Source organism: Argiope bruennichi, chromosome X1, assembly GCF_947563725.1.
Source record: "Argiope bruennichi chromosome X1, qqArgBrue1.1, whole genome shotgun sequence".
NCBI lineage: Eukaryota > Metazoa > Arthropoda > Arachnida > Araneae > Araneidae > Argiope > Argiope bruennichi.
In genome coordinates, this window is record NC_079162.1 from 41684161 (window position 1) to 41705911 (window position 21751).

General features: G+C 31.2%; 1 protein-coding gene across 3 annotated transcripts in view; it reads left to right on the forward strand.

The window, feature by feature from the left end:
* Positions 1 to 21751, forward strand: part of LOC129958587 (rho family-interacting cell polarization regulator 2-like) — a 51569-nt gene that overhangs the window by 8340 nt on the left and 21478 nt on the right. For 2 of the 3 annotated variants that reach the window (XM_056071167.1, XM_056071166.1), the window contains exons 5-9: positions 406 to 435; positions 1102 to 1155; positions 1244 to 1292; positions 12262 to 12423; positions 16288 to 16457. In XM_056071167.1, the coding sequence (XP_055927142.1) occupies positions 406 to 435; positions 1102 to 1155; positions 1244 to 1292; positions 12262 to 12423; positions 16288 to 16457 (465 nt within the window). The remainder of the gene's footprint in view (positions 1 to 405; positions 436 to 1101; positions 1156 to 1243; positions 1293 to 12261; positions 12424 to 16287; positions 16458 to 21751) is intronic. The other variant, XM_056071168.1, reaches the window with a different exon arrangement.

Genomic DNA, 21751 nt, shown 5'->3' on the forward strand with positions numbered 1-21751 from the left:
CACTCAAATTTGCCATATGTTTTTTCTTATAAGACAAAAATTTAATTTTTATGGGTTTTTTTTTTTTGGAAAGTACTGTATAATTCCAAATATCATTTTCATTTCTGAAATAAACTTGCATTTCTACATTTTTTTTATCCTGTCGACTTTCGCTGAATAATGAAATTCCACATTACTAAATTTGCACTTTTATTTCATTTTGAACAAATCTGAAATATTTACATCCCTATTTTCAGAATAACTATGCTTACATTCTAATGTAAGAACAAGATTTTATGCATCAGATCTTATTTACGCACTGCTTATGATAAGTATATAAAATAATTTTTATACTGTGAATCTACGTAATCTTTTAATTTTTATTTATTCATCAAAAAATAATTTATTTATCTATTGATATCCTAGTCCCAAGGCAGACTGTATGAATTAGAGAAGGTGAGTTTTTCAGTTTACAATTTTGCATGTTATGCTATAAAATATTTCCAAGGATGTTTAATATTACTTTGCATCATAAATAGCCTTGTAATGCATGGCAGTTGTGAAGTGAAATGAATAAAATTTATTGAGAGCATGTATTAAAAATGTATTCGCATTCTTCTGCATGTTCCCTAAGGCTGAATTTCTCTTTTGTTTTATTGTCATCAAAATATTTCTTAATTTTCGATTCCAGTCATTGTATAACATTTGCATGTTTTATTCTTCCAATTATTTTTCAGCTAATTTTGGTTTCCATCCCCCTCCCCACCCTTTTAAGGAAATGTGTTTCATTGGGGAATTTCTCCCCTTTTGAATGAAAATAAGAAAGTATTTTATTAATTGCATGACTTATAAATCTGGACCAAAAAATTATTTATGTATTTCTGCCTTTAATATTATAGTATATTTAATGTTCATGAAATTATGTGGAATATTTGGTTTTAAATGAAAATTGCATGCATTGAATTGGATTCTGTGCATTTGAGACTCTATGTAAAAGCCAAAATTAGATTATATAATTTTTTTCTAAATAGTAAAGTTTTTTTTATTTTTTTCATTAATTTCCCTATTGTACTTTTCTTTTACTGAACTTTCTTTTTTAAATTTTTTTTTTTTTTATTTTAGCAAATGAAGGCTGGTGAAAGATATTTAAAAAAGCTGGAGTTTCATTTGTCAAAAGTATGTTATTTGTTGTCATTGTTGTTGATGATTTTTTTTTTAAATGGAAGTAATTAATTAATGCAAGATATATATATTTTTATTGCAGTTGGAAGAGCTTAAAGAACAATATGATGTGCAGCATAAGATACGAGATGGTAAGAATTGTTTTTCTATTCTTCCTTTTTACAGATACACAAAATAGTTTTATCTATACCAAATTTATTTAGGTAAGCCCCCAAATTTTGTATAAATTGTTAACATATTTGAAAATTTTTTGAAATTTAAAAATTTGAGATGAATTAAAATTTTTTCGATTTGGCATATTAAGACTTCTTAATATTACCAAAGAACTGTTGCAATTTCAGAATTCTGTATTGTTCTATGGACTTTCTTTCTGGTTATATTTACATTGATAAGAAAATATAACCCCAACAGCAAAAAAACTTACAATAATATAATTGGTTGAAAAACCTGCAATAGTTCTTTTCTCTTTAGCCCAACTGAAGCACTGAACAGAATTTCGGCATTAAAATTTTCTGCATAAAAGCTCTGTGCTGAAGTGAATCCACAATAACTGTGTAACTATCATATGTGCTTGCCTTTTATAATTAACTTGAATTGATAGTACTGTGAAAATAAAAGCTAATAATCTGGAAGGATAGTAAGAATCTGCTAAATGCCTTAAAAGAAACAAATGAAGGCTGAATGTGCAGTTTTTAAGTGGAATAGATAACAGTAATCCTTAGGAAGGAGATTTTTCTTTCACCATATTGCAGATCAAGAGTTTGCAGCTGTGTATATAGTTAGAAAGCTAGATTTAGAAAGCTGTAATATGAGAACATTTGGATTTGGTTGACCCCTGCTGACAACTGCAAGGGTAGATTGAGAGTGGTCAAATCTGAATACATCAGTGCAAGAAATTCAAACTACTGCAAATTTGAGAATTGCATTGCAGACCAGTTCTGAATAGTCTTTAAATGTGGGCTGCTCTTCAGACTTCTTACGAAATTTTTATCACTCATTTCTAGATCCCATCAAAGCTATCTTCATCTACGCTGTGAATCAGTTGGCTGGAGATCTGTATAATATGTAATGTACTTTTTCTGCCTCACGGTTTATTATAATCCAGTGCAGGTAAAAAAGAGTTCTTGTGAAGGGGTTTTGGCAATTATTTTTTGGTGGAAATTCAGCAGGTTACTTCTAGATATTGTGGTTTTAGGCGGATTTTAAAAATCATCTAAAAATCGCTTGTTATCCTGAAGACGAAGTAGAGTGATACATCAGAATATTGATCTACGAATATTTAACACTTTCTGAGGAAGTTTATAAAGATTTCTGTACTAAAAGTAAGCAATCTAAATTAACATTTTTTAAAATCAGAAGTGCAGAATTGGTATCAAAACGTTCCGGAAGAAAGTAATTCATAAAGAAATTACAGGATGCCCCACAAGGTATGCATCTTCTAATATTCACAGATTCGGATAGAGCACGTCATGATGAGTATTTTGATGTATAACTTGTGGGGTCCACGAATAAAGCATCATAGTCTAATAAAGGTGTGAAGCTTGTGTCATGAAAATTCAAGAAAGGAGAAAAACTACCAAAGGAAAATGAATATTGAGAACTTTCAATACCACAAATTGTAGAAACTGTTGAACAGATAACATGGCGAAGTCTGGAATCGAAGTTCGCAATTACTTTCTGCAAAACATCGGTTTCAATTGCTGCTCTCAAGTCGTCCAATATTGTGTGATGTGTGAGACACACTGTATTTTTCAGATGCCCCCATAAAAAATGTCGCATGGGTAAAGATCCGAGGAGTAAGGCGGCCACTCTATACCATTACCTGTTCTCATAACGGAATACAACCTTATCAGTTTATCTTGAAAATGTTCCGCTTAGAGATCGAAGTTTCGCTGAGTGCGGGAGGTATAGCATCATCTTCCGATCATAATCAATAACACCATAAACTAATAATCGCTTATCTTGTCTACGCCATGCAAGAAAGGGAAGATACCGTCATTCTACACATTAAAAAAAGCTTGACCAGTGACATTTTCGATAAAAAAAAAAATGGGGCCAATGATGCCTTCGGCAGATAATGCACATCAAATAGCGAGGCTAAATGGATACAGTGGCGGAAGTATTGTACAATGAAGCCTTTCAGTGGACAAAAACCTCCAGATCTGTTTCCTAACATACGCATGGATGCGGAAATACGCCACGTCACTGAACCAAATCCGATTAAAATTAATTTCGCCGCTTTCAACCTAATTAATCATCGTGTTTGCAAAATCAGACCTCCTTAAACCATCCAAATCGGTCAATGGTGATTGATTTGTATTTTATAAGGTAACAGAGCCGCATAGGAATTTGCATATTCACTTGCAGACGCGCTTTTCCACTCATTGGTTGCTACAAATTTGCATAGTCACCTAGGGAAGCTTCCGGGCTCTGCAATTGCCGTATGCATCGTAATGTGGAATACAAACTGTTGGATTCGTAATTAACGTTCTTCGTATAGTTAAGACTAAGACGCTATATTCGGGAACCTCACTGTATACATCAAAATACTCGTCTTGACGTGTTCTATCCGAATCTATAAATATGGCTTACCTAGTGGCTGTACGTTATAATAAAGAAAAAACGATATTTAGTTGTTATGATGGGGCAGGTTGCTTTATTCATAAAAATGCATTACTTTTGGAGAAAATTACTTAAATAAGGATATTTCCTTTAAAGTATTAAAATAGCATATATATGTTTGTTCGTTAATTTCAGAACTTGAGTCTCTGCTTACGCTGCCTTTTTGTCTCATAAAACATGTTAGGTGCCTAGCAGTCGTTTTATGGGAATTATCTGTAGAAGGTGTTCACATTCAGTTCATCGTAATGTGGAATGTGGAATTTTCATTGGGGAGGGGAAAGGTAGGCAAACAGTTCAAGAAAGTCTACATTCTGATTTGGCATTCCTTTTAATAGGAATAATTCTGCTGAAAATAAAATTTTTGAACTTAAAATGAGAGTTGTTTGATAATTAAAAATATGTCTAATATTTTTTAGTATAGCACTTTTTAAAATAAAAGTTTAAAAAAAAACAAACTTTATTTTACTTCAGAATTTAAGTAATTCTTTCCAGCCAAAAAACTTATTTGTTTTTATGGTGAATGGACAGTCTAATTGACTAGCAGCAATGAAAATTTAATAGATATTAGACAGCAATATCGACCAATATAACTTACATTAAGGAAAAAATTGATCTATATAGAAATAAATTTATTCTAACTTGTATCATTTTGGTAAGCATGACAACGAATTTTGAAAATATTTTTCATTCAAAGATTTAATTTGTTTTTTAGTTATTGTATTAGGCACAATTTTTTTTTAATTGTGAAAAAAAAATGTCACAAAATAATTTAATAGCAGGTTAATAGATAGGTTAAGTGGTGATTTCTTTTGTTGGAAAAAAAATATATTATGTGGTGACATGAGAATTATAGCATCCCTGCAGAACTACAGGATTATTTTATACATCACAATCATTAAGAGATATTAATAATTACTATGGCATTTTTTGAATAGTAAAAAATTATTCCAATTCATTAACTCGGTGTTTGTTAGATGAATTTTAAAGATTATTATAAGAAGAAAGTAACATGACAAAATCTGGATGAAGACTGATTAGAAATTTAATGGACATATCCGACAAGATAGAAGGCTTCTAAATTGTAAAATGACAAGCAATTAATATGTGTGTTAAAATAACTCCTTGTACAGATACACTACATTCTCATTGTCCTGAAGCTCTTCTATGATACCTAAATTAATAAATAATAATGGTAAACTACTTACAATGAAACGAATACAAAAAAAGATTTCTTCATTCTTTGTAATTATTTTCGTAACATATAAAAGCTTTATATAGTTATTTGTATTCTTAAATTGTGAGTTTGCCAGTATTTTAAAGCTTCATAAAAACAAATGTTTAACTAGAACTTCCATTTTCGTTTATCCATTTGAATGTACTTTATTTGCTGAGGAGGAGGGAAGAATCCGAACTCTAGAAAGGAAATACTGTTGAATACTTCGTGAAAATACTGTAACATGTTACTGCAAGGAACTTCAAAAATATTTAAAGTTTCAACAGAGTGATTATAATAATATGGGCATTAGAACTTGGAAAATATGATAGAGCTTCATCTTAGAAACTTTGCTGAGGGCACATTTTATTAAATACATTTTAAAACAATTTCATGTATGCAGTCATCTAAGTGTTGTATGTCACTCATCAAGAAGGCTGCTCATGATTGTTACACTGTTTCAGTAAGATCAACAATTGTCATTGTGGGATGATGATATTACACAGTCTCCCATTTATATTCATTTGATGGCAAATAAAATAAGCATACTCCAAAATGGAGTATTTGATATCTGTCATTTTGTTGACTGCAACTGCAATATTTCCGTGCTTGAACAAACTTCGAATTTCCCATTTATAGGTAATAATAATGAAAGATGAATTGAGGTGAAGGTTATTATAGTGCAAATGAATTGACGTCCTTGTATTTACATAGTGTTACATGATTGATTATATTTTTTCTTCTGATCAAAAATCGGTGGGGGGGGGAGGATTCGAAATTATGCAAATTCAGGGTTATCTTATATCAGAAGAAAAAGAACACAGTTAAGTAACCCTATAACTTTAAAGTGATATTTCAGTTTAATATTTATCATCTCTTATGTTATATTAGCATTATCCAAATATCATTTCTACTTGATTTGCTTTTAAAATTTATAATGCTCTATGTGTTCAAGGATTTGTCTGATTCTTGAACTGCGGTAAAATGTAACCAATTATGCTATTGGAAGCTGTGGTTGAGGTTTTTCTCAGTTCTTAAATCATGCTATGAAAACGCTTTGCTATACTGGAGATATATCTCATCTCAGGAGTCCCATTAAATTTGAAATATGTAGACAGTCTGCATTTCTGTGCTGAAAAATGCATGATAGCCAGCAGTATGCCTCATAGGAAAAGTGCCTTAACTGCATAAGCACACACTCTTCATTTTTCCGATCGTGCACGCGCTGGAATAGGAAAACAGATCACTATTGTGAAGATTAAAGATTTTTCACATCCCGAAGTCAGGCTTAAAGTTCAAGCACAATCCACTATTTCGGGTGAAAGCTATGTTTCCATTCTTCAAAACAATTTTCGGTTGAATTGTGTAAAAGAAATCACAAAAACAAAGCGACTGAAATATAGGTATCAAATAGGTACCAAATTCCGATTCTCAACACTCTTAACAATAAAACTTCTGAAACTACAATGAATGTAAAAATAAAAACAAATTGCAAATTTTGCTAACATAAAATCTTGCAAAACGCGGTCTTTCACAAAAAGACATCTTAAATTAAGAAAAATCAGCATCAATGAATTCCGTCGCTTTAGAACTGGCGACATAGGGTAATGGCCTCAAAGACTTCTAGTTTTTCTTTGGGAACATGTCCAGTAGCACCGATATAAAATTATATCATTCTGGGGATGAGGACGAACTTGAAATGAATTCTGAAGATCCGGTAACTCGAATAAATGCGTCTTCTTTCTCCAGCCAAACATCTCTCTTATTGGGCATTTTCCTTTCCCTGCTCTTTTGTAGCAAAAAAAAAAAAATCTTAACACACACAGACACAAACCTTTTCACGAAACTTGTTTTTACAGGAGTTGATGTTTACAGGAGTTCTCGAGCAAGCATTCACACACGGTTCCGCAATTGATTCTTACAGTCTTGCTTTTCTTGGCAGTTAAAAATCGCTTGGAACGGTTGTCTCTGCATTTTAATGTTTGAAGTAACTGTGTGAATTTAGAACATTTCAACTAGAAAAGGTCTTGTGTCAGCACATGATATCAGTCCCAGGCCTGATGAAATCAGATATAATATGCTTCGCCATTTGAATACAACGTCCCTTTCGAACCTGTTTCTGTTATTTTATAAAATCTGGTCTGAGCAGTAGTAACCTTCGAAAATCTGGCAAAGAATCATCTATTCCTCTGCACTACAGGCCTGTTGCTCTTCCGAATTGCCTTTATCTGATGTTTGAGCACATGGTCAATACTCGTCTTATATACGTACCGGAGAAACAAGGATGTATTTCCTTCTTGCAGATTAGTTTTCGAAGAGATCTATCTACTCATGACAACCTCATGTTACTGGAAGCTCCAATTCGCAATCATTTGTTAGGTGAAACCAACTTGTTTCCATATTTTTCGATATGGAAAAAGCGTATGAGTGTGCTTCGCACTATGACACATTTTCAATGAGTATACTATCATTTATTTTAGGGGAAACTTGTCTATATTTTTACAAAACGTTTTGTTGCAACTAACTTTTCGTGTTCATATTAACAATTTTTATTTTAATCATTTTATTCTAGCTGAGGGAGTTCTGCAAGGAAGTGCCATTAGTATCACTCTTTTTATTGCTCATCTCAGCCAAATCATCAGCTTTTATCTGTTCATGAAACACTTTACGTTGATTATCTGCAATTATCATGCCAAAGAAATAACATAAATCTAATCGTAGTAAGCAAATTAGTAGTTTGGTGCGATATTATGTCGTCGAAGAAGAATCGTTGCATATACTTCTGTCGAAAAAGAAACCTTCCACAAGATCCTAATATTTACATAGGAAATGTTCTTATTCCCTTCATGAATGAAATGCGGTTTTTCGGAGGATTCTGAATCGAAAGTTTACCTTCTTTCCTTATGTCCTATACAGGTGGGAAAAGAATGAAAAATCCTTAAACTTTTTGAAGATGTTCTCCAGAACATCTTGGGATGCCGTTCGAACCTCCATAATATGTATTTATCAAGTAGTTATTCTTTCCCAAATCGATTATGTATGAGATATATGAATCTGTATATGCTTCTGTTTTGCTGTGATTTGATACTGCCCACCACTCAGCTTTGCATATTTACTAGTGCGTTTCGTACTTCTCTTGTAGAGATTATGTATGCCATTTGTCACCAACTACCCTTTTGTTTAAAACTTAAGAAATTGTATGCCCTATTTTATTTGTGAACAAAGTCTATTCTGAAGCATTCCATGGACTAAATGTCACTTCCAGTTAATCTTCGTTGACTCCTACAAAGCCCGTTCTTCATGTATTCTTCCATTTTGCGAGAGAGTCAAAATGCTGTTGTATAATTCGGACCTTAACGAAGTTCGTATTAAAGCTTTGACTCTTACAACTTTACACCATGGAATATCCTGCAATTTTTTAAAAATCCCTTTACGATGTTTGATAAATTCTCAACTGCTCATGTTATTTCCGTACGGCTATTTCTACCTCATCGCTATCGGTATTTTTCTTTTGTGCTAATTTTCACGAATGGTTAGAAAGCAGATGGACATGTTAGTTGTGACATCATACTTTCTTCTGATACACTGAATCATCTCTTCACAGTAGTTGCTCCGCATTTATTGCTGAGTTGGTGGCAATTTTCTGTGCTCTCCAGAAAATTTCACCTTTACTGTCACAATCGGATGCTTTTGACTGCTGTTAAAATTTTGTTTGTTGTAGTAACGTCTTTCAAATAATTTTTTATTGGGTTCCGTGTCATTAAAGCATTTTTAGAATGAACCGACAGATTCGGCTGCAAATGGCTACGATGTTTTTGACCAAAGGAATTTCATTTTGCGACGGTAAAAGGTCCTTTGTCAGACATATTTTCTTTATCTGGTAAAAAAGACACGGAATTTACAGATCCAAAATAAGTTACATTCTATAAAATCGGACGTTGGATTGTGACTTGTTCTTCCTATATGTAAGATGATGCCAAACTAACTCGTCTCCGTATAGGACATACTCGCTACCAAAAATATAACTTTTTAAAAGCCATGTGCTTTTATACTTGCATTTAACACTTTTTAACTTGTGTTTGTGTTTAACAGCTTTTACATTGCTCCGCCTTTATTGAGTCTTTTTTTTCTTTTTTTTTTTTCGTTTTTTTGTTTTTGTTCCGTTTTGTGATGCTGGAATTTTATCACATTAATCCACCTTTTTTGCATCATCATATATTATCATTTTTAAGTGGATTCTTTTGCTTTTCTATTTTAGCAAGTATTTTTACTAATCTTCTCTATGGTTCTATCATTTGCTTGACACATCACAGTGGAATTTCGCTCAACTAGCATAATCCGTCCATTAATCTTACTCTTTATGCGAAATACTCCTTAGCCGAAACAATTTTTTTCCATAGGAATCCATGTAAAATAGGACAGTGCGTACCAGTTTAAGAAGGGGAAAAAAAAAAAGGTTCCTAACTTTCATTGCACATTGATGACAGCAATGTTTTTTTTTTTTTTTTTTTTTTTTTGGTTATTAGCTATTTCATATCCGAAAGAGCTCCATGATTACACATAATAATATATATAGAATTAATGATAAGAAAATCATGAGGATATTCGGAATTATCATTTACAATAATGTGTATATAAATGAAAAAGATTGTAATCACCACTTCAAAAACAGAATAATACCATTCGCGATTGTGTAATGCGGAGACTCGCAGCTTTTTTACTCTCTCCCCTTTTTTCTGTATAGATCAGCCCAGTTTCGATTTGTGAGACAGTTGTTCTTTTTCCATAAGATTCCCGATGTGTAGCTAATGATCATGCGCGAGGTTTCTGTAACTGTGTGAAAAATCAGAATACATTTCACTGGCGAGAATGGAAACATTCAATCTGTGGACGCATCGCGGTGATATTTAATCATTCACACATGAGTTTATTGAATGATTTGTTTATCATTTGAGAAATTGTGAGCTTATTCAGAGTAAGTTTGAAATTTTTTAAAACAACGAACTACTCAAAATCCATATTAAATACGAATTGAAAGGATTCGTATCAATCCCGATTTTGCTGAAAGGGTTCGATAAATCCTGCAAAATCTATTTGTTGCGTTCTGCTCACTTTGTAAGAAAATAATAAGCCTAAGTAATATGGAGAAACAGGCACTGTTAGTCATACCAAAAAAGGGAAACAACATTGCGTGTCAGTTAAAAAAAAATCATAATTAATAGTAGACTGTAATCTAGAGGAATGAAGGGGAAGGTGATAAGTGAAGTCCGAAAGCGTCAAATTTAATGTCCGAAAATAAACCGATTTCAATTTTTATGTTCAAGAACAATTCAGCATTTAAAGCTGAATTTTTGTGTGCATTAAAGCTTGTTACGTCACTTTCGTCCTTTGATGCATTCAATGATATATTTTCAATATTTTCTTATATGTTCACTGAAAGTGAAATAGCTAAAAATGTATATTAAAAACAAAGGTACAAAAATGTCGTACCTGATTTGTTAAGGATTAACTCCATGAAACTGACAGCTGAGAAATCTGTAGAAATTCTTGTCTAAATTCATGAGTTGGCCAAAATGAATAAATTAAAAAAAAATTGCTTCGTAATTTATTTATTATTATTATTATTTTTTTTTTGTTAAGAAATCATTACATTTTTTGTATTATGATAATAAAATGTTTTGTGTTATGATAACAAAATGTCCTTAATTTTGGGTGACTTACAATTAAAGAGCATAAGAGGTAATATATTCCCCTCCCCCCCTTAATATTTAAATTTTGTCTTACTAAATTCTAGATAATATGTAAAGAGAATTTTGTGTGTGTGTGTAAATATCAAAATTCTTTTAATATGCTATTATTTCAAATGATGTTGAATCGTTGCTTCCTTTCCTTGCTTTTTCCACTCCTTAACATCATTATTATCATCAGCATTATATCTAGGACATGAGTGCTGTATTTGCATTTCCTCGTATCTTAAATATACGTACAGGGAAAACACAGAGATTTATTCCCCCAGATTTGAGTGACAACTCTGATAAATACCATTAAAAACGAATTCTATAAGTATATAAAGATTCTATTGTTTTACTGAAAATTAATTTCAGATGAGAAAAAGAAAGGAGGAAAATTAAATTTCACAGAAATAAAGTTTATTATTATTTATTTTCTTGTTATCCAGTCTGAAAAAGAATTTTTGTATTTAACTTTAAAATTTACTTGTAATTTTTACCTGTCAACATTTACAGAATTTTCAACGATCTCTTTATTTTCATTATGATGATGTTTTTGATATAGAATAGTTCCAGTATATCTATATACACCCTCATAAAGCTCTACTGTTGTGTTAAGCCTTTCATTACTCTTTCTACAGCGATGTAACAATTAAATAATATCCCCCCCCACTCCCCAAACAAATCTTAGAAAGGCGTGAATACGCTCTCTTGCTCACAGGTGTGACTTCTGTTCTCAAATTACCTGATTTTTTTTTGTCCCCCTGTTAATTTTTATGGACTTTTTATTATTTTTTCACTTTAGGAGCAGAGCGAATCCTATTTTTATGAGACGGTTTCTCTTGCAATCAATTTTAAGGTAATAAAATCGTCTACATAAAAATCCTTTTTTGAAAAATATTCCTTTTGTCTGTTAAAAATATCCATCTGTAGTCCAAGGATAACAATTACTGTACAGTATCAAAAGGTATATCACCCCTTCTTTCACCTTGCACAAAAGGTTTTATGCATTTCTTATTTTGCTTTATTGTCAAGGAAAAGCTTTTTGTAACTTGCTCAAGCTGTTTCCAGATGATGTCAGGACTGTAAAAATAATAAAATTCTTTATTTTCGCCGTGCATTTTTTACTTAAAGCAACTGAATTTGTAAGTAAGTAGGGTTTTCTGAATAATTTCCTAAAATTTAAAATTTACATAATTTTAAAGAATTTTAAGAAATATATTTTTTCCCCATCGCATTGAGAGTTAATGTTTGCCATCACAATGCTAGGAACATTAATAACCTCCTGGCCGTCTGTCTGTTATACCTCTGCATGTTAGTTTTAATATTGTCTTTTTCGATGAATTAGTTTTTCTTCCTACTATATGACATTTTTGTTTGGAAATACTGGTTCTATTCAATTATTTCATCCCCTTTCTCTCATTTACTTGCATATGAACTGCATTTTGTATTATGCTGTTTATATATGTATTTGTAACCAAGTGCTCTGGTTGATAAGTTTGTTTTTAGAAATTTTCAGTTTATCTTTTGTTATAGGCATCCGCTCAATGGGGTATGCATACATTTTATCTCCTGGGAGGCTGAAGGATGTAGCATTGCAAAGTGTCAAATCAGAATTTAAAGAATGTACAGAAGTGATGTGTACTTACGAAAGCAATTTAGAATCCTTAATGGGAACGTTGACCTTTGAAATGATTGGTGAGTTTTCCATTAATAAATATTTGCATGAATGTACTAATAGTGTGGAGCAAAATTTCAAAAAAATTAAAAATACAAAAATTAAATTTAATGAATAATATGGATTTAATCAATGATGAGAACATCAAAATAACTCTGTTCTATAATAAAGCCTTCTACAAATATCCATTTATGAAAAGAAATGCCAGTATGCATATTTATTCTTAAATTCCTGGCAGTTTATGAAAGAAAAGAAAAAAAAGACGTGCCCTTAATGGTGTTGCTTTAACACTTTGGCTGCCTGGAGATAGTTGCTGTGCCGCAGAAATGGGTTTTCTCAGAAGACCACTTACTTTTTATAAAAAGTCTGATTTGAAAAGTGGTAATAAAACATGATTATGTGTATCATACTTGCTGATTATTTAAGCTTTTACTTGCTGAATATTTTGACTATGCGCCAGCGTGTGAAAGTCTTTAAAAGTAAATTTGACTGACTGAAATTAGATTGTTTTCTTGATTGTCAGTATGGGGGTAATTGTGGAACCTGAGTGGAGAAAACCTGGGAAAAAGTGCTTCTGGCGAATTAAATTTGGTTTTAAGACCAAATGAGATGGAGAGAGTGCGTGAATGAATTAAATGGTAGTGGAATTGGAAGGAAAAGTTTGAACAAGCAGGGAATAAAAATCTCAATTTCAAGAGTGTTAAGGAGGTTTGAGAGCCAAAGAAGATTTGGTAGTTACAAAAGGAAATTTATATTCACTATTGCAGTGAGCAAAGTAAGATTAAAAGTAAATTTATTTCCAAAATCACTGATCACTTTTATGTCATCTTATCACGTAAGGGATAGCTTTCTTACTCTGACAGAAACATTTGAAATTAAAGTGTGTGCTTGTGCGCGCCGCGCTCGCGCGTGTGTGTGTGTGAGAGAGAGAGAGAGAGAGAGAGTGATATAACTTTTAATCATTCTGATGCAAGGGGAGGAAATTCTCCCAATCAGCAAAAATCAATAATTTTTAAAAAGGATTTTACTTATTTAGATTTATCTTTCTGTTAATACCAATTTTATTTCAAAGATAAAGTAAGTTTAACATATAAAATTTATAGAAGTAGGCTGATGCTATGAAAAGTCTGCATGATTTTTAAAAAAAATTATTTTATTATTTTGTAAATTGAACAATAATTTAACAATATTAATTCATTTAAGTAAATTCAGAAAGGACGAGTTATGTAAAAGAGACCATTTTTTTGTTTAAAGAATCTAGAGTGGGTAAGTTTTTAAAAAATTATAAAATTTACTCTCACAGACAGCGATTCCTGTAAGAAGATGCTATTTTGTTTATTGTAAAGAGCGTCTCAAAATTAACGCAAGATTTTAATTTGCCGCCATTCGTGCAGTACAGTGTTCACAACCCTCTTAAAAAACCATTTGACAGCTGATAGTTTAGGATTAGTGAAAATGGAGCGCTATACGTTAGAACAATATGTTAACGCAAAATTTGAATTAAATAAAAAACGCAGTTTCCCCCCCCCCCTTTAAATTGTTTTATTTTTATTGAATCATGAAGTACACATGATAGGGTTATGTATGGAATAATACATAGGGAAAATGGTCTCCACGGCTTTGCTGCCACATTTGCATTCTTTTGTAGAAATTTTCCATGACCATTTCGCATAAATGAGTTTGAAATCCCATGGTGTTAAATCACGCGATCTAAGGGACCCATTCTCAAATTTTCGAACTGTGGCCACTAGACTTTCATTATTTTTGAAATATTCTTCAACAATGAAAATACGTTGTTCTATTGTGTAACTCTATCTCGTTGTTTACTAATCCTAAACTATCAGCTGTCAAATGATTTTTAATAGGGTTGCTTGATTTTTAATAGGGTTTACTGCACGCAATGGTGGCAAATTCCAATCTTGCGTTAATCGTTAATTTTAGATTCTGGTAAAATAAAAATTGCCTTCTTATTCATAAGTATAATAAATATCTCTAAATATTGGAAAGAAAATACCTTCATTTAATCAATCCGCTGTGATAAGAACATGATTATAATGAACATATTGCTATTATTTTAAGGATTTACAAAAAAAAAATATTGTGCCTAAAAATTGAATTTTTTACCAAAGTGGGGACGTAGTATAATTAATAGGCAAAGATCATTTTGATATTTTATTCTGAATATTTATTCATCATTTGTTTAGAACTTTCTCTTTTCACAATTATTACATATATGATAAGAAATATTTTTTGATAATAAAATTTTTATTGCATAACTGTCTTTTGATTCCAGTAGTTTTATCTGATGTCATAGAAGAGTCGATTTTTTTTTTTTTTTTTACCGGTAAATACAAATCTCAAAAGATTTGTCATATTGAAAGCTATTTAAAATTTCATGAAATTATCAATTGCATTTAATTTTAAAATGTTTACTCTTAATTAAATTTATTATTTTTATTATGTATTATACCTGAAAACTTTTTTAAGTTTTGCACATCATTATATTTCTCTAGTAATTATTATTTTGTCTGTTAGACAGAAGTTTATAATGAATGCAGTAATAAAAATATTAGTTTTAGCCCTCCAAATTTTTATGTAATATTAAAAGAAGAGAAGTAATTGCAAACTGGCAAAGGAAAGTGCCCATAATAACATTCTATTCGGTATAACAATTTATTTGGTTAAGGCATAGTGGGTTGCTGCTGCAGTAGAATTTTGGCGCCTTTCTCTTAAAAATGAGGTTTTTTTTTTTTTTTTTTTTGCTTATTTCAATCATTGAATAGATTATTAATGTTAATAACAATAACAATGATAATTTATGCCTTTTTATCATTTTCATGCACTTTTCTTTTCCTAATAAAACATTTTTCTTTAAAAATAATATATATTAACAAGAATGTTCATGCACTACAGTCAATGAAATATTTTTCTCAATAGTAAGAAAATCCATCTTTGTCATTTTTGCCAAACACAAACTGCTGCAATTGCTGCAGTTTGTGTTAGAAAAATATGATTTATGGTTGTTTTAATTTTAAAAGTTTTATTACTTTTGTTGCAAGTTCTTATTTTATTGCTGAATATCTATCATGTTTCATCTTTTTATTTGTGCTATAAAATCTAGTAAAAAAGTAGCAGTAAAACTATAGTTTTCCATTTCTTTATTTTTGTTAATATCAGATTTTTTTTTTTTTTTTTTTTGCTTTAATTTTAAAGCATTTGCTTACATATGTAATTTTTGTGAGAATATCAAACTTAATTACCGCATTTATCTGGCTAACTGAATTTATATAAATTTGAGCAGCATTATTCATTAAATCTTGAAATCGTTCAGCTGTCCAATGATTAATATGATGCTACTTAAAGCTACATAATTTAAAAGCATAAACTTTAGCTTACTGAAATTTCATTCAAAAAATTGTTTTTCAGAAGAAAAAAAAATCTCTTTTTTTTTTTTTTTTATTTGGAATCCATACCCTTAAAATATCCCAAATACTGTTATTTCTTACTGTTAGTCATATTGTTTTTCAGTAAGGCAATATATTTTAAATTATATATATTATAATGTAAAAAACTTAATTAATATTTTGATTTTGTTTCATTCATTTTTATTAGTAGCAGTTAAGTAAGCCAGAAAATGTTATTGTATTGTATTGAATTTTTATCTTTTCTCCCACTTAGAATAATGTTAATGAAAAATTAAATGTACATGTATATCCATCGTTCTTGAGTAGATTAACCCTTAATTTTTATGAATTTATTTCGAGTGTCACATTCATTTTTTACTCTCAATATCTAAAGTAATATATATAACCTTTGTATTTATAGCCATCTATAATTTTATTTTCAAATGCCGAATTTTTTTTTCTCTCTTTTAAACAATTCAGGTATTCAGGGATTTGCTAGAATATGCTGTGGGGATGTATTTGAAGTTATCATAAAACACGGAGATCAAAAGTGGAAAACTCGAGGACGTGTCATTAAAAATGGTGATCAACTGTGGGAAAATAAATCTATTACTTTTAAATCATTGTTTGATGAACCACTCTGTATAAAAGTTAGTAAAATGTTTATTTCCTCATTTGTTAGATGTTGATATTTTTGTCTATCGTTTTGTTATATTTGTGTTTTTAAAATTAGCTTTGAATCATGTTTAATTATTCTCTTGTTATGCAGGGTAACTCTTAACAAGTCGGAAAAACTTTACTGGGTGATAGAATGCATCTACATGAGCAATATTCGTCATAGAAAATATGGGCGAGCAGCTAGGTGGCATTGTAAATGTTATAAGAAGGTCTGTCCTCCCATCCTACGGACATATCTAACGTGGATTGCTGAGATGATGGCTGGTTATTTGAACCATGAAAATACAGATATGCATTTCGTGTACGGTTGGGGGGAAGGCGAGTAAGGTACGGAAACAATACCGGAAACTGTCTCTGATTAGACGCACTCCAGATGGGAAAACATTCGAGAAATTGCATCAGCGACTATATGAAACGGGATTCTTCGCCGATTCCAAGCAAGGCACAGGGAAGCAAAGGAATGTCAGGACGCCGTAACTTGTAGAGCACATTCTACGTAGGATGGATGATCAGTCGGGATGTAGCACGCGAGCGGTTGCACGTGCAGTAAACGTGTTCTAGAAGATTGTTTTGCTTGTGCTATACGAGGAATGCGCCGCTATCGTACGCAGAAGGTGAAAGTGTTGTCACCGGTGAACTATCAGCTACGTGTCGATTTTGCACGTTAGTTCCTCCATCAAAATGCTACGCAGTCAGATGTTTTGTTTCCCGATGAGTGCACTTTCACCTATGAGGCGTTTTTAATACCTACAACTCACACCCGTGGTCGTCTACGAACCCGCATGCCTCGTATCCTCATTTGTTCCGTCGGCGGTTCTCTGTAAATATTTGGGTAGGGATCTTTTATGACCATTTGATTGGCCCATACCTCTTGCCACACCGTCTGGACGGCGAATCGTATCACATATTCATACGAGAGATGTTGCCGGAGTTGTTGCTGCCAATTCCAACCACAATCAGGTCGAGGATGTGGTTCCATCAAGATGGTATTCCTACACACTTCAACTTGGTTATGCGGAACACTTTATGCAACGTTCCCAGGGCGATGGATTGTCGAGGTAGTCCCATACCTTGGCCATCAAGATCTCCCGATCTCTCATGTTTGAAATTTTTCCTATGGGGCCATATGAAAAGTTTAATCTACATGTGCCCCATTGTGAGCGATAGGGAGTCGCCAGTATCACCGTTGTTTCAAGCGAAATCAGAGAAATACCTGGTGTTTTCACAAATGTACGTGCTCCCTAAACCGCAGATGTGAAGCCTACATTTCAAATGGCGGAAGATTTTTTGAGCAATTTCTTCGAGCCATTCTTTGTACATAAATTACATCTTTGAGGAGTTTTTTTGTACATCAATCATATTCCCGTGTATAAAAAGTTTTCTGAAGCATCTTTTTCCCATTATTGCGCACTTTAAATGTAACTGTGGAAAACTACCATTTAACTTCTGACTGCTTGTGTTTGATCAAACATTCTGTGACGAATATTTCTCGTGTAGATGCGTTCTGTCACCCAGTAAAATTTTGCCGTCTTGTTCAGACTTACCCTGTATATCATGTTGATGGGAAAGTGATGCAGAATTTTAGCTTACTAAAAATCAAATGCATAAAAAAACCTATAAATTGATTCAATAGCAAATTTTATAATTGCTGTAAGTGTGTAAGTCCTTCTTTCTCTTTATTAAATATACAATTCTTTTATTTGTGGACAGAATGTCTTGTAGAAGTAAAATTTTATTCGTATCATGCATTTTATTTTAAAATTTGATAAAATTTATAACTTTTGTAGATGCTTCTTATAAAAAAATATATAAATGATGTTAGTAGGTATTAGTGTCAAGCTTAATTTATGTAATTAAAAAAAAATCAGTTTAGGATCCTCTTTAAATGCTGGCGATCAAGTTGCTGAAAGCGAACTGAGAATTTTAGTCTAGCCAAATTCATAAATTTCCAATAGAGAAATAGCTACTAAGGTCATTGTTCTAATCAGCAACAATGGAACATATAGTCGAAGACTGTCATGTTGGTTACATTTCTTTATGAACCCTCAGCTCAAAACGTTATTAAGTTTCACTTTGCTAATCTCACAAAGAAAAATATAACTTTATTTTAAAGATATTTGTGACTAGTGACCGAAAGTGGATTTTGTATTATAATGTTATACGAATAAGACAATGGCTTTCTCTTATCCCACAGAAAAGCTAAAATTGCATTACAGAAGATTTTACTCTTTCTATGTTGAGATATTAACTGTATAGTCTGTTAGAAAATTGTAAGTTGTAGACATATATTTTTGCCAGTTGGATAATTTGAAATACATTTTAACTACTTAACAACCTATACGGATTAACAAATAGAATATTGTTAAGTTCGTTAATATATGACAGCATTTGGATGATTAAGTTAACTTAAGCTTTATACTTTTTAAAAATCGTTTCACTTAATCATTCCAAATATGACACTCAGATTTTTGTTAATTTTGACCATTGCAGCATTTACATTTTTTTTTCTGCCATAATCCTACATAATTTTCTGATCAACCTAGCACCTCAATTATTTAAATGTTTCTTATTTATATGTGGAATCCTTTTATAGTATATATATTGTATAATGATAAAATTTTGCATATTATATAAATATTTTGTTGTTGAGAGGATGTGTGAGATTATTTATTTCCTCTTATTTTATATTAATTGCAGCTTTTGGGCATATGCGGAATATATAATTTCAATTTATCATCATTCTTACAATAATTTTCTATTCACTTGAATTCAAATTTCTCTTTAGCATCCAAATTTACACTTCCTACACTCATAATATTCAAGTGCTAAAACCAAAATGTTTTCTTAGGTAAATTCCCATTTAGAACTATATAATTCTTAAATATTTTTACGCAACCTTTTCTTTCCACATTCTGTCCTCCTGTTAGGAGTGTGTTAATCACTGGGCATCAATTTAATGAAGAGTTTCTAAAACGCATCTAACAAATGATTTTTCACTAATAATCTTCTGAGAATTTATAAATCATTTCAAAGAACTTATCGTCTGCTTCCTTTCCCAGAAAGAATGTGCAACGTGCATTTCATTTTCTGGTAAAGGAAACTTGTAATGAGCTTTCTAAAATAATTTCTTCATTGTTTTTTATGGTTATTAAGGCATTTTATGGTTATGGCTCCATAGTCAGTAGAGATTTTCATGTAATAAACTATGCTGAGATCGCAACTAACTCGGAAAAGAAGGGTAGAAAGGTTTAAAAAGAGAGCGTAGGAATGCATTTAGAGTTTATATAGCTTCAAAAGAAATTTTTTCCTGAATGCAGTTATTAGTTTTTATATTATGAGCTTGTAAGCAGAAGAGCTTGAGAAAAGAAAGTGCATGCAACTCAGAAATTAAAATGAAATATGAATTCAGGTCATTAGAAAATAATTAATTTTAAATGTGGTTAAATTTTATATATGCTATCTTTATTACGATTACCCGATTATTATTAATAATAACTGCTCAATGTGATTAATTGGTTTGCTACTTTGTTGGTTATTTTTAATTATAACATGAATGTGACATATATATATACATCCAGTCATTTTGTAGACATGAAGCAGTTGTTTTTTAGGCTCTGTTTTCTGAATTATTTAATCAGAATTTGTTATTTGTATTCATTGTACCAGTAGATGAGCTTTATTTAGCCTAAAAAAATAATGAAAAGTTATTTATATTGTAATACAATTTTTGCTGTGTTGTCTTACTGTGAGTACTTTTATATTGGGCATATTTAAAAGACATAGAAAGATCAGTATTCAAAATAAATTTATATTGAAATATTTTTTTCAAAATAATTGCTGAAAATCGATATTTAATGTGATATTGTAAAAAATGTATTTAAAGGCAGTTTATGAATAACATCAGTGTAAAGTATCAACATCATTAAATTTTTTACTATTTTTTTTTTAATTAACTGTGAATATTGATTTTCTACCTGACATATTTCCTATTTTGTAGTTGTTGTTCTTGGCTCCAATAAGTCATCAAAACGTTTGTTAATGTGGAAAATTTGGTGTCTGGTATGTTATGAGTGGTACATACTTGAATTTTCAGTGCTTTTTAAGTGATTATCTCAACTTTGAAGTGCATGAGAGAATGATTTCCAAGTCCTTTTTGAATTATTTTTCGTTGCAACTGTTATTTTATCACGAAAATAAAACATTTTAATCAATGTTTGTAATAAAAACATCAATAATTACCAAGTCAAAACCTTGCAATTTCTTAATAATTTTAAATATTGATGTAAATTTATAATGAAATCTAGAATATTTTCAAGATGTAATTAGTAGCTTCTCATCAGCTCAGAAATTAGCAGTACTACAAAAAATATTTATTAAGTTATTGCAATTTTTTAAAAGCTACTTTATCTATAAATATTCTAAAATTTTTAATTTCAATGTCACATGTGATATTTTCATATGTGTTTCAAATAGAATAATTGCTCATTAAATTATATAAATTTCTGGGTAATTTTTTCTGTACAAAATTTTGGGAATATTGAAATGATAATTCAGCAGATAAAATTATAATCTCCCACTTCACACATTCTTCCATCTTCTTAAAGTCAGTCCGAAAATGCTCGTCCAAAAATGATTAACAGATCATTGATCTGTAACGTTCTTTGTTTTTGCATGTAATAACTAATAATAAATCCCTCATAAATGTTTTAATCTAAATAACATCTTAGAAAATTACGTGTATATTTTTTACTGAAGGCTAACCTCTAGTAAAAGAAGAATGGATATTTAATAACCCAGACATGTTTCTGTTGAGGCAGTAAGAATTGAAACAGTAACTCACTAGCAGTTAGTGGAAAAAAGAAACAAGAAAATGAAGGTGATCTTTGGGAGTGAAAAGAAAGGAATCAGTTGGCCGCACTCCAAACCGAGTCTGTTGCTTTCTGCTACTCTCTTGCCATCAAATTCTGAGGGAGAGAGGATTACTTTGGTTTTCAAATCAGTCAGTCAGTTGTGTGTATGGTGGTTTTTCATGGGCTGTGTGTCAGATAGCTCCAAACTGCATATCTCTTGCTTGTTAATTAATTTTCTGTCTTGCTTTTACATTTATATTGCTCTTCCCAAATTTACTGTTATTCGAATTTTCGGAGGTTTTTAAAGTAAGCAAAGAGCATCGAGCTTTCTCAATGGAAAAGTAAACTGAATCGATAATAAATGAAGGTGTAACTTTAAATAATAATTTCAGAGAGTACTGCAGCTCTTTGGTCCT